Genomic DNA, 13,114 nt, shown 5'->3' on the forward strand with positions numbered 1-13,114 from the left:
CTGGATACAAGAAATCCTTTATGAGGCTAGTGCAGAATCCAGCGAGGGACTATGCCCATCAGAACAGGTGGAGACAAATTCCTAAGGGCCAGTCCTCAGTTTCCCCGCTGGAACACAGAGGATGGGGCAGCCCCCGGGTCTCTGCCCTGCCAATTGGGCCACCTCAGGGTCCCCTGTGAGCGGCGGATGTGCCCGGGGGCGCAGAGGAACCACCCCAATTTAGCTGGGGGCCTGGGGCCAGCGGGGCGGGGCGGGGCCGGCCGGTGCCCAACCTGCTCGCTGCCCAATCGCCGCCGGCCCGCGGTGCCCCGGGGGGCTGGGGCCGCCGCCGCCGCCGCCGCCGGAACGTGCCGCGGCTGCGCCGACGCGCGAGCGCCGGGCAGGGCGGCGGGCGCGTTCAGTCTGGCGGCGGCGGCCGTGCGCTGACGGACGTGCCCGAAGCGCCGCAGCCGCCCGCAGCCGAGCCGGGCCGCGCCCGCCCGCTCGCCCCCCGCCATGGTGGCATGGATCATCTCCAGGCTGGTGGTGTAAGTGGCCTTCTTCCCCGCGTCCCTTCCTTCCTTCCCCCCTTCTCTGCCCGCGGCCCCCGGGGCTGCGCGCGCCCCTACCGCGCCGGCCCTGGTGGCTCCGGCTATTAATACCCGGCGGCCGCTAAATTTAGCAGGTACAGTAGCTGCCTAGGGCGCCGGCGAGCGGGCGGCGCAGGACGCGGCTGCTGCCTTGCGGGGCCCGGCCCGGGAGCGGGGGACCGGCGGGCGGGGCAGCGAGGGCTGGGGCGCACGGGGCTCCGCCGGGGGCCGCTTTGTTCCCCCGCTGGGTGCGCTCGGCCGAGGGCCCGAGTGGGCGAGCCGCGGGGACCAGCGTCTCTCTCCTTGGGGAGAAATGTTGTCTTGGGGTCGCCCGTCGCCGCGCCCCGCCACCGCGCTTTTGTCAGGTGAAAACGACGGAGCCCAGGAGAGGCTGGGGCTCTGCCTAGAGGGGTCGGCGCCGAGAAGGGCGGAGAGCCGGAGGCGGGGCTCCTAAGAGGGCGAAAAAAAATACTCCTTTTTAGGTTTCTTAAATTGACAGCGGCAAGGCGAGTGGGGCGGAGGAGGACATGTGTGAATCTTGGGGTAGCTGCCTCGCGTCCCCTTATCTAAGTCCTTTGACGGGGATGGGGATTGAAGGAGAGAGAGGGACAGGCATCTCCAGGAATTCACGGGAAATTTCCGAGTGACAGACGGCCACCCTGACCGTGGGGATGACATCTCCCAGGCGTTGCGGGAGAGCGCAGAGTCATCCGGGGCGAGGCCTGTGTGAAGTCATTGCGGGTGGGCGTGGGGGGCGTTTTGCTCTGTCCAAGCCCCAGAGCTGAGTAGACCTTTGCAGAGCTCCTCCCCTCCTGGATTTGTTCTCCTTTGGAGGGAGACAGGGCCATCTCTTACAGTGCCTCTCCTTCCCAAGCTATTCTCGCCTGAGTGGGGACAGATTTGCCACCTGCTAGGGGAGCCGGGCTGAAACTGATCAGGGGAGAGGGGCCAGGGAGTGCGACTGGGGCTTTTTCTTTGTCTAAGAAAGAGGGGCTCCCGACTCTGCTTGATTGTGCAGCATCACTGCCCACGTTGTGGAACGTCTTCCATCTCCTACCCTTCTGTCCTGATTTTCAAAGAAGCGGTCAGAGGCAGGGCTTCTGAAGTCATTCTCAGCATTGTCTCCTGGTCACCGTTCTGGACTTTTCCTCTCAAAGACAGTGTGTGTGCCTCTCAGCCCCCAAGTCATTCATTCCAGGAGGGCCTCTCCACAGCTGTTGCTGCCTGCTGGGTGGTGGTGGTGGGTGTTGTGCTGTACCTAGAGGTGGCATGTTAAATATTTAGAAGATTTCTGCGGGCAGAGCTGGCTTAAATTACCCAGGGAAGCGGCTGGCACGCCTTGCCCCACCTCATGCCCGACCAAGGCTTGTCTTGCCTTCAGGGTGGTATTTTTTTTTTTTTTTCCTCCTGAAGTAGTGCTGTGATCTTCATACATGCAGATGGCTTCTGGGGTGGGGTCAGGCACTGCTCAGGGTGGGGCCAGAGCGTTGAGTTGACCAGTCTGGAAGGCTCACTCTTTATAGGTCCTGCTGGGCTGGGGTTAGAACACTGGGGAGTGAGGGTTTCTGGTCTGGAGTCCATGGAACCGCCTTTAAATGTATTAGCACCCTCCCCCTGTATGCTAGACCACTGAGGCGGGTGGAGAGGAGAGGTATATATTTGGGCGGGGGGTCTCAGGGACTTGCTGTTAATTTTTAAAACAACCACACTCCTGAGAAGTGACGCTTTAGAGAATTTAAATGACCATGAGGACTGCCCCTCAGGTCAGCCCAGGACTCTCTGCTCCAAGGGAGAGTTTGTGGAATTTGTGGTTGTTATTCCCACAAAAGGTCAGAGATATGATTTACCCCTCAATCCCTAATTCTGTAGAGAAGCCCAACTCGGATGTGTCTGTTGCGAATGGTTAAAACCACTTTAATAAGCAGTACCTGTTTCATATAAATAATACCCGTTCATTAGAGGAAAATTAGAAACTATAGATCAATAGACTGAAACTCATCCACATTATTACTGTACAGAAATAGTTAATGATAATTTGGAGAGGTATATTCATCAAGGCATTTTTCCCTCAGGATATATGCCCATATGTTTCTATTTACCATTTGAGGAAATTATCGATTCAGCCCAAATTTCCACAAACCTCTCAGCAAAGAGAAGAAATACCATGTTTGGAGTCTGAAAAACCTTGGTTCAAATCCCAGTTTCACCTCTTGCCAGCAGATCCCAGTTCACAACTCAGATCACAAGAGATTCTAGCTTTCAAGCACTAGGTAACCTCATCTTACTGTTGCAGAGATTTCAAAGATGCATGATACCTACCTAAATTGCCAAGCACCGCAGAAGGCATTAAAGCCGTGAGAGTCCCCTCCTTCTGTTCTCCGGGAGGTGGGGGAAGAACTCCAGGAGGGGCTTTCAGATGTTATTCCTGTGGTTTTCAACCTGGCTTCCCTGAGGGCCACCCAGCCTTAGTGGGTGGGTTCTGGGCGCCTAGTCCTGATTCCTTTTGTTTGTTTTATATATTGGGGTTCTAGATAAAATATAATTTGGGAAATATGAGTTTTACTACTAAATAAAAGCCACTGATCCAGTCCTCCCCCCATCTGTGAAACCGTAGAGGAGTGTGCCTTTCCCAAGGACTGGAGGGGAGCTGGTAAAGAAAACAGGCTATGGAGTTTGGGGGTCCATGCCCTTTTCACCTCTGCCCATCCTGAACAGTTGTCCTAAATTGATCTCTTTCAGGCTTTCCATACCTCTAGGGTGGCGTCCTATGGTTTTGTCCACAAGCCCCTTTCCTATAGGCAGGTTTTCATGGTTTTGGAAGCCCCTGTCACATCAAAGAACATTCAAGGAAGACCTATCACTGTGTTCTGAGGATTGGGAAGGGAGTGTCTTCCTTCCAGCCAGAGGCGTCAAGGCAAGCTGTTGGTGTCTGCAGACAGCCAGCTCTGGTTTGTGGCTGTCTGTATTGCCGTGCGCTGTGAGCGTTTGGGGGCAGTGGTGGTGGCTTTTTTCCCTCCCTTCCCCCGGGCTCATTTTTTGAAGTGCTGCCTGGCACTTCGGTACACTCAGTGAAGGTTGATTGTGTTGAATGAGTGAGATCAGAGGCCCTGGGATAAGTAGGGGAGCTAGTCAGTGTAATCCCCTGGGGACACAAGTTAGTGGGCATCAGGACAGACTTGCGCCCACTGGGCAAAGCTCTTGGAATGGGAACCAATTTGAGACACTGCTTTCTTGCCAGCTGTCTTCCTCTAAATTCCCTTGGCTCAGCCTAGCAAGAATTAAGGAAGCAATATTAGTGCAGTGACAGGTTGGCCTTGTTAAAACCTGGTTGATATCCGCCCGGAACATGGGAGCTCACTTAGGACTGGCCCGCTTGCCTCCTTTAACATATTTTCTTTCCAAACAACTCAAGGGCTAGATGTGAACGAATTTCAAACTATGCACTGGAGGGGGCACCCAGAGGTTGCTCTGCGCCTTCTTAGGAGAAGACACTATCTTGAAGCATTTATTCCAAGGAGCAGATGTTGACTCATTGTCTCTGGACAGCGTTTTGGCTGAGGCCCAACATGTTGGCTAAATGGATCTAGAACTTCCAACCACTTACAGACCAAAACTCTTAACTCACTGCATGGATGGAGGGAGGGAGGGGAAGCGTCCTAATTCAACAAAAATTTTAAATAACTGATAGCAATGCAGAAGAAAACTCCCCCCCACCCCACATTGCACATCTTTTAAAACTGTGAGTTTTTGGAAAGTACAGTCCGATGTTTAAAACAGAGTCTTGGGTTGGTAGCTAAAGGTCTAGCTAAGTCCTGGGACTGTGATTTGGAGCACAAGGTCTGTGGTGCCCTGGGTCAGGGGTAGATGTATAGAGGAGCCTGGAAGGAATGTGGGCTGTCCTCAAGATGTTCCCCAACTGTGGTAACACAAATGGAAAAAAGAAAAAAACATAAATTCTTTTTTTTTTTGTCTTTTGTCTTTTTTGTTGTTGTTGTTGCTATTTCTTGGGCCGCTCCCGCGGCATATGGAGGTTCCCAGGCTAGGGGTTGAATCGGAGCTGTAGCCACCGGCCTATGCCAGAGCCACAGCAACGCGGGATCCGAGCCGCGTCTGCAACCTACACCACAGCTCACGGCAACGCTGGATCGTTAATCCACTGAGCAAGGGCAGGGACCGAACCCGCCACCTCATGGTTCCTAGTCGGATTCGTTAACCACTGCGCCACGACGGGAACTCCAAAGCCATAAATTCTTAAACATAAGCTTGCCTTTTTGGGGGGCCTGATTAAAAACAGTGGAAGGCAGAAAAATGATCCTGTAAATGGAGGGTTCAGGTTAGTTGAGGATTTTTTTTTTTCCTGGCACTGGGTGTGGTACAGGATAGGAGCTAAGTGAATGTTTCAGTTGAATTGTGAGCAGAAAGATGTTGGGCCGGAACTTGGGTTCTAGTCCAAGTGCTGGTCTGACCTGCTGGCAGAGTCCTAAGAGTAACTCGCACCTGCGCCAGGGGCCCTGCTCCTTGGTCTGTGAGACAAGGGTGTTGATCGGAATCCTCTTGGAGGTCTTGACAGTTCCAAGAGCCAGGGCTCCTCTGGGCCCCTTCTTTTCCCTCCAGTTCCCCCAGCTGGCCCACATGCACCATGTTTATTTATAAATGGGGGGGGGGTATCCTCAAGAAAGTGAAAAATATCAGCTTAGATTTCTCTGCCCCGATCTTTATTTATTAATCCTGCCTGCCTGCTGGGAAGTAGCTTTTGTGCACTTCTTCCTGATGTGTCTTATGTGCAGGTTAGCTGACAAGCGAAGGTCCCACCTGGTTATTAATGGCTCAGTCCTCCCCTTCCTTCTGAAGCAAGCTTTCCTCTTTGGAGTGTGTGCACTATTTGGGAGGAGGAAAAGCCCCGGGAAGAATGGGAGAGGTGACCAGTCAGGCCCTCAGTAGCCACCTAGTGAGGCTGCCATTTTGTATTGTATATGTGTGTTGTGTGTGTGTGTGTGTGTGTGTGTGTGTGTGTGTGTTTTCCAAGGGATTTCAAGAGGCTGGGGGACAGGGAAGACTCTGTCATGCAGCCATCACAGTGTATGGCACCTTTGGAATTTTATTGCCAACAGTGAGTTGCATGCCTGACTGGTTACCAGGCTTCTTGGTGTCTGTGGGAATTTTCTGAGAAGCAACAGGAGTTAAGGGGGGTTGTGTTTGGCTATGAAGATACTGTCCTCTCACTTCTGGGCCTTGGGAAGGGCCTGGAGGATCAGAAAATGGATAGTTATATGCATATTGTTTGTTCTGATCTTTCAGATCTCATCTGTCTTCACACAGAAGCACATTGTTTTCCCTTTGGGTTATTTTAGTTGCCTTTCCTTTGATAGTAGAGAAAAAAATAAATGTAAAGGACCAAGCATCTGGCACACAGTAGGTGTGTCTGAAGGAATGTTATCCGATGTTATAGGCCCTCGAGTGTGGCATATGTACTTAGGATGGCTAGTGGGTTTCTCGTCTTATAATTGATAGGAGGCTCCCTGGGCCCAGTCTCGAAATGGGATATGAAGCTGGGTTGGGCTCAGTGGGGAAGGAGTTGCGTGAATGATTCGTGCCGGTAATGGTAAAGATGGTAATGGGGGCACACGAGTTGGTTCAGTATTTGCTCTCTCACACTTGGTCTGTTCCTGGTCCCAGAGGGCCTGTTGCCCTGTCAGACTTTTACACACTTCCCTAAATTAGTGAACAGAGAGCAGCATCCTTTACCTGAGTTAACGTCCCCTCCTGACCTCTTGCCCCCTCCAGGCCTTTTCAGTACCAGTCAGTTCAAGGCCTAGGTGCCTCCTTGTTACCAGCATAGGGAGCTGTCCAGCCAGTGGCTCTCTAGTCTGCCTCTTCCCCCTTAGGATGATCACATACGGATCACATTTCCCCCTTTTCGTTTGCCTTTCACCAGTCACAGCTCGGTTACTTTCCACCTTGCCTTCTCTCACATACTTGTGCATTCACATCTTTTCTGCCTCCTTGTAGGGATCTCTGGATGGTACTCTGGGCTTTGAAACCGGTTCCCATTCCCATCTGGTAACATCGCCCATTCTCCTTCCCTCTACTTAGCCGTGGAGGTGGGCAGTGACTCAGGCTTAGCTGCACATTCTCTTGGGCACAGAGATTGGTGCTGAAGTGGGTCTGTGACTCAAACTGAGCCGCTTGATCCTTTCCCAGGGTTTCTTGATTTGAAGCTGGGAGAGAATAGCCTTGCCTGGGGGACCCAGAGCTGGAAGATGTGGAGGTGGGGTTGCTGGTGGCTGCCTAGTAGGTGGAGACAGCATGGAGGCCAAAGGGGTGAATTATGGCAATGCAGAGGCAAACAGAGATGAAATACAGGCACAGAGAGCAGGAGGCTGATACCAGGGTCTTAATTCTAGTTACTCAGGCCCTGGTTCCTGCAGCGCCTCCTTTGATGCCTTGGTCTGTCCCATATCCCAGAATGAAGGCCTTGAATAGTACTTGTATTAATTAAACATTTATTGTGGTGTGAAGATGGACTGGGTTATGCTGCAGTAACAACTCTCAGATCCTAGTGGCTGGAGAAAACAAAGCTTTATTTCTTGTTTTACCCTGCCTGTTCACGGTGGGTTGGCCAAGGCATTCTGCTCATTGTAGTCACTAGAGGCTCAGGCTGACCGAGTCCTCTTTGTCTTAGGGCGCTGTCATTGCAGCACAAAGCACCCAGGGATTCACTGGCAGAGGGAAAGAAAAATGGGGAGTCATGCAGGCTCTTAAGTACCTCTGACCGGAAGTGACCTGTGTCACTTCTGCTCACATTTCATTGGCCAAAGAAAATCATACGGCCAAGCCTGAATTCAAGTGGGTGGAGAGTTACAGTCTCACTAAACATTTGTGAACAGCTCCAGTGACCACCGTAGATATTAAATGAATGCATCCTAAACAGCTCTGCAAATCTATAAATGTCCTTTTGTTTTGCTAAAGTTGGTGTAAAATGTGGTTGTTTTTTTTTTCTTCTTACAACTGGGACAGTCCTAACACACTCCTTTACCTTTTTGCATTAGAAAAATTCCTCACTCTCTCTTTTCTTAATCTTATTTGTGAGTTTAAAAAGAAGGTCTTAATTTGAGTCATTACTAAATGACCACAATTTAGTATTTGTGGATAACTGATGCCATTCCACGGCCAAAGACCTTGAAGGTGCCTTATGCTCCATGTTTGTCTCCATCTGCCTTCCTCCATGAAACCTCCCTGGGGTCCCCTTGACCAAAGAAAGATTTCTGTTCTTGGGTCCCCAGTGTGGCATTGTCACTTTGTGCCTTGAAATGTGGGGGTTTGTGCATTTACCCTCCCCCTCCTTAAGGACCACATCTGTTTCTCAGCCTGCCTCTCAGCTCCTCATGTGTAGCAGGTGCCTGATGAGTGCATGTTGGATCATGAGTGAGTCAGGACCTCTCCACGCAAAGAGGGGTCTGTGCACCAGCAACATTGGCATCACCAGCAGCTAGTTAGGAATGCAGAATCCCAGGCCCCAGCCAAGGCCCAATGAATCTGTGTTTTATCAAGATTCCTGTGAGACTTGAGAAGCACCGAGTCCTGTGAAATCCAGAGGTCCCAGCCCTGACTTTTATGAGTTCCAAATGGCGTAATTTGACTCCACTAACCCAGGGCTCAACTATGAAACTTTCACAGATGGACTGTCTAGCTGTGACCTGCATAACAGGTAGTTTTGCGGTAATTAGGGTTTAAACTGCCAGGGCAGTGGCAGTCAGTCAGAATACTCTGCCAATGGGTCATGCTACTCAGAGGAGGGGGGGCTACAATCTCCCTTGAGAGAGAGGTTGGCGAAACACAGTCAGCTGGTGCAGGGGACTCAGTGGGTTTACAGGAACACAGGAGGGCTTTTTCTCATGGGCATATGAGGCCGAGAACCACTGGTCCCTGTATGTCCCTCCTGAGGAAGTCACATGATCCCTCGGGCTTTGTAAATGCTTCATGTGTCATGTGTCCTATGTGCTGTGGAGTCCAGGCTTCTCTGTGAGTCACTTTCAGCCCTGTCTTCAAAACACTTCCAGTCCAACCAGCTCCCAGCTCGACTGCCACGGCCCTGTTCCAACCCCAAACTGCTGCTCTCCTGAACCATTTCAGAACCACTCTAATTGTTTTCCCTGCTTCTACTCCTGTTTCTCCAGTAATTTGTTTAAAACTTAAGATAGGAGTTCCCGTCGTGGCTCAGTGGTTAACGAATCCGACTAGGAACCATGAGGTTGCAGGTTCAATCCCTGACCTCGATCAGTGGGTTAAGGATCGGCGTTGCCCTGAGCTGTGGTGTAGGTTGCAGACTTGGCTTGGATTTGGCATTGCTGTGTGGCTCTGGCATAGGCCGGCGGCTACAGCTCTTATTGGACCCCTAGCCTGGGAACCTCCATATGCCGCTGGTGCAGCCCTAGAAAAGGCAAAAAGACAATCAGTCGATCAATCAATCAATCAATCAATCTTAAGATAGATCTTACATAGAAAACAAACTTACGGTTACCAAAGAGGAAAGGGGGTGGAGGAAGGATAAATTAGGTGTTTGGAACTAACAGATTCAAACTACTATATATAAAATAGATAAACAACAAGGTCCTACTGTATAGCACAGGGAACTATATTTCATGTTCTGTAATAAACTATAATGGAAAAGAATATGAAAAAGGATGTATACATATGTATATCTGAATCACTTTGCTGTACACCAGAAGCTAACACAACATTGTAAGTCAACTATGCTGCAATAAATAAATAAGTAAATATAATAAAGGAAAACATTTTTCAAAAAAAAAAAAAAAAAGATTGGTCTTAGTTTTCTCTCGCTGTTTAAAAACTGTCTAGGGAGTTCCTGTCATGGTTCAGCCATAATGAACTAGTATCCATGAGGATGCGGGTTTGATCCCTGGCCTCGCTCAATGGGTGACGGATCCAGCGTTGCCATGAGCTGTGGTGTACGCAGACCTGGCTTGGATCTGGCACTTCTGTGGCTGTGGCGTAGGCCAGCAGGTGCAGCTCTGATTTGATTCCTAGAATGGGAACTTCCATATGCCGCAAGCGCAACCCTAAAGAAACCAAAAACAAACAAACAACTGTCTAAAGATTTTCTGTCACCTTAAGAATAAGATTCAGACTCCTTACCATTCTCGACAAGACTCAGCGAAGCCTGACCCCTGCCCACCGCCCTGACCTCACCTTGTATTGCTCTCTTCTCCCTCAGCTCCATTATCCTCACTTATTCCTGGAAGGCAACGAGCTTGTCCCGCCCAGGGGCCTTTGCACTTGCTGTTCCCTCTGTCCTGTACACACCGCCATGGATTGTGCACGGCCCTTTCCCTCTTTCCATTTGGGTCTCTGCTTATGTCACCTCTTCAGAACAGCTTCTCCAGACACACCTGCCCTCACTTCTGTCTTCTTGTCTTGTCCTGAAACTATGCTTTTAATTCTTTTGTTCACTTGTTTCAGGTCTATCCACTAGGATTTGATCTCCATAACTTCGAGATTTCTATCTTCATTACAGCTGTTTTCCTGGTTCGTAGAACAGTTCTAAGCTCAGAATAGGTGTTTGCAAAACATCCAAATGATGACTTTGTATTCCCTCTGGGATTAGAAAATCCTATTTTATTTTATTTATTTAGGTTTGTTTGTTTGTTTATTTATTTTTTCTTTTTAGAAAGAAAAAATATGCACCCAAGGCATATGGAGGTTCCTAGGCTAGGGATAGAATCGGAGTCACAGCTGCTGGCCTACGCCACAGCCACAGCAACATGGGATCTGAGCCGAGTCTGCGACATGCACCACAGTTCATGGCAATGCCGGATCCTTAACCCACTGAGCAAGGCCAGGGATGGAGCCCATGTCCTCGTGGATACTAGTTGGGTGCATTAACCACTGAGCCATGATGGCAACTCCAGAAAATCCTTTTTTAAACCTAGGTTTGGATGGAAGATGATATGAGAAAAAGAATGTATATACATATATGACTGAGTCACTTTGCTGTACAGCAGAAATTGACACCACATTGTAAATCAACCATACTTTAATTAAAAAGTTAAATAAAATAAACCAAGGTTTGTAGAAACTTGATTTGTGACCACGGCAAGTAGCATAACCTCTCTAAGCCTCATTTTCTCACCTGAAAAATGAGAGATTTGATTCCTCTTTCTGGCAATATGGAAAATTGTATAGTCTAAGCCCCTCCCATAATAAAAATTAAAGATTTTAAAAACAATTTTGGATAAAATCTAATAGCAATCATAAATAAGCTTTTAGGTAAGTAAGGGAGTTTGCCAGGGGGCAAAACAGAAAAGGAATCATTTTGCAAGTGTGTAAATTAGTACTGTAGCAGCTGCACAACAGACAACCCAGAGATTTAGCTTAAAACAACAGTCATTTTGTTATCATCTCCCCTGGCTATGTGGTCAGGAATTTGGACAGGACACAAAACTCGTTTCTGCTCATGATGTCTGGGTCTCAACTGGGAAGATGCAAATAGCAGTGGCAGACTGGACGTTTCTTTCTTTTCTTGGGTTCAAGGGCCTTTCTGTGTGGTCTTTCTTTCTTTTTTTGTGACTGCATCTATTTTATGAAAGTTCCCAGGCTAGGGGTGGAATGGGAGCTCCATCTGGGGCCTATGCCACAGCCACACAGCGACACCAGATCTGAGCTGCATCTGCGACCTATGCTGCAACTTATGGCAACACCAGATCCTTAACCCACTGAGTGAGGCCAGGAATCAAACCAGCATCCTCAAGGATATTACATCAGATTCTTAACCCTCTGAGCCACAATGGGAACTCCCCATGTAGTCTTTCTATGTAATTTCTCCAGCACAGAGGCCTCAGGATAGTCAGATTTCTTATACAGTAGCTCAGGATTGCAAGAGTGTATGGCCGAGAGGCATCCGTAGAAACAGACTTTTTATGAGTGAGTCTCAGAAATCCCAGGATGACACTTCGGCTGCATTCTGTTGGCCAAACAGGTAATGAAAGCCATCCTAGATTTGAAGAGAGGGGGATTCGATTATTTCTCCATGGGTGGGGTAGCAAATAATTTGCAGTCATCTTTGGTATACCATGCTGAAGGATTGGCCTAACTTGATTTTATTGTCTGCCTAGAGAAAAGAGGGACCTTGGTTCTGCAGAGGTTTGCATAAAGCTCAGACTTGAAGGGCTGTTCTGCGGTATGGTCCTGAGTAAAAGCTTAGACCTGCAGGCACAGGGAGATGACCGTGGAGCTTGTCTGTCTTGCCAAGAGTTCTTGGTGGAGGGAAGCTCTCCGTGGGGAACTTGAAACCACCTATGGACCTGTCCTCATGTGGATATGAGCTTTAAATGAACACATCCTGTATGGTGTGAACATCCTTAGCTGAGAGATTAACATCATCATTGCCCTGGGTCAGCATTACTCCTGGGGCGTCTGACAGAAATTAATCCATTCTCTCTAAGAGCTCTCAGTACACAGCATACAGAGTTAGCCCCAAAGCACATATATTCATACTTCAAAATTACAAAACATGTGAGGTAATAACTCCTCTGAGCAGAAGTTAAATACTCCAAGATTAGCCCTCCAGAAATAAATACATAAATAAATATATAAATAATGTACATATTATATATATATATATTTTTTTTTTCTTTCTTTCTCGATCTTTTTACAGCTGCACCCATGGCATTTGGAAGTTCCCGCACCCACTGTATATGGAGGTTCCCAGGCTAGGGGTCAAATCGGAGCTGTAGCCGCCAGCCTATGCCACAGCCACAGCAATGCCAGATCTGAACCACATCTGTGACCTACAGCACAGCTCATGGCAACGCTGGATCCTTAACCCACTGAGCGACGTGGCTGGGGATCAAACCTGCATCCTCATAGCTACTAGTCGGGTTCTTAACCTGCCAAGCCACAATGAGAACTCTATATTATATATATTATTTATATAAAATAATTATTACTTAGAACCTTAGAATAAGTCTTTCTAAAATGAAAGAGGAATTGAACATATAAGAAAACAGCAGATCCCAGGGTGGAGCAGGGAGAGGAGTAGGGCCCGTGGGAAAAGAAGCGATTCTAAAAGTAAAAAAGAGAAAGTATTAAAATTAAAAACCCAATGAATAGTTTGAAATGATGAAGGATTGAACATCAGGGGTGTGATATCATCTGCCTTTTGGCACTAGAGGGATTCTTAGTGATTTAAGGCTGTTGTTTGACAGACAAGGAAGATGGGTCCTGAGGGATTAGGTCATTCATCAAGGTCAGTGGCCTGATTGGCTAGGTCAGGACTTGAGGCTAAGTCTCCAGTTTCTGAAGGTTGATGTGGAAGCAAGGCATTTGTTTTAGGTGGCTAGAGGGTTGGGCTAGGACCATTGGGCTATGAGAAGACAAATTTTTGTTTTGATAGAAGGAAAGCTTTCTAGTAATTGGTGCTAAAGCGATGCGATGAGCTCCTCTCTTCCAACCGTGAGACCTTCCAACTCTAAACCTGTATGATTCTGATCCTTCCCCTTATAACAGGGGAGGAAGAGAGAGTTGTT

General features: G+C 48.7%; 1 protein-coding gene across 6 annotated transcripts in view; it reads left to right on the top strand.

Annotated features, from left to right (window-relative positions):
• The first annotated feature begins 403 nt into the window (after positions 1-403).
• REEP1 (receptor accessory protein 1) overlaps positions 404-13,114 on the top strand; it is a 122,219-nt gene continuing 109,508 nt past the window's right edge. For 5 of the 6 annotated variants that reach the window (XM_047781590.1, XM_047781593.1, XM_047781592.1 and 2 more), the window contains exon 1: positions 418-527. In XM_047781590.1, coding sequence (XP_047637546.1) covers positions 496-527 — 32 coding nt within the window. In that variant the 5' untranslated portion in view covers positions 418-495. Of the gene's footprint in view, positions 528-13,114 lie in introns of all 6 variants that reach the window. The other variant, XM_047781595.1, reaches the window with a different exon arrangement.

The sequence above is a fragment of the Phacochoerus africanus genome, chromosome 5 (assembly GCF_016906955.1).
Source record: "Phacochoerus africanus isolate WHEZ1 chromosome 5, ROS_Pafr_v1, whole genome shotgun sequence".
NCBI lineage: Eukaryota > Metazoa > Chordata > Mammalia > Artiodactyla > Suidae > Phacochoerus > Phacochoerus africanus.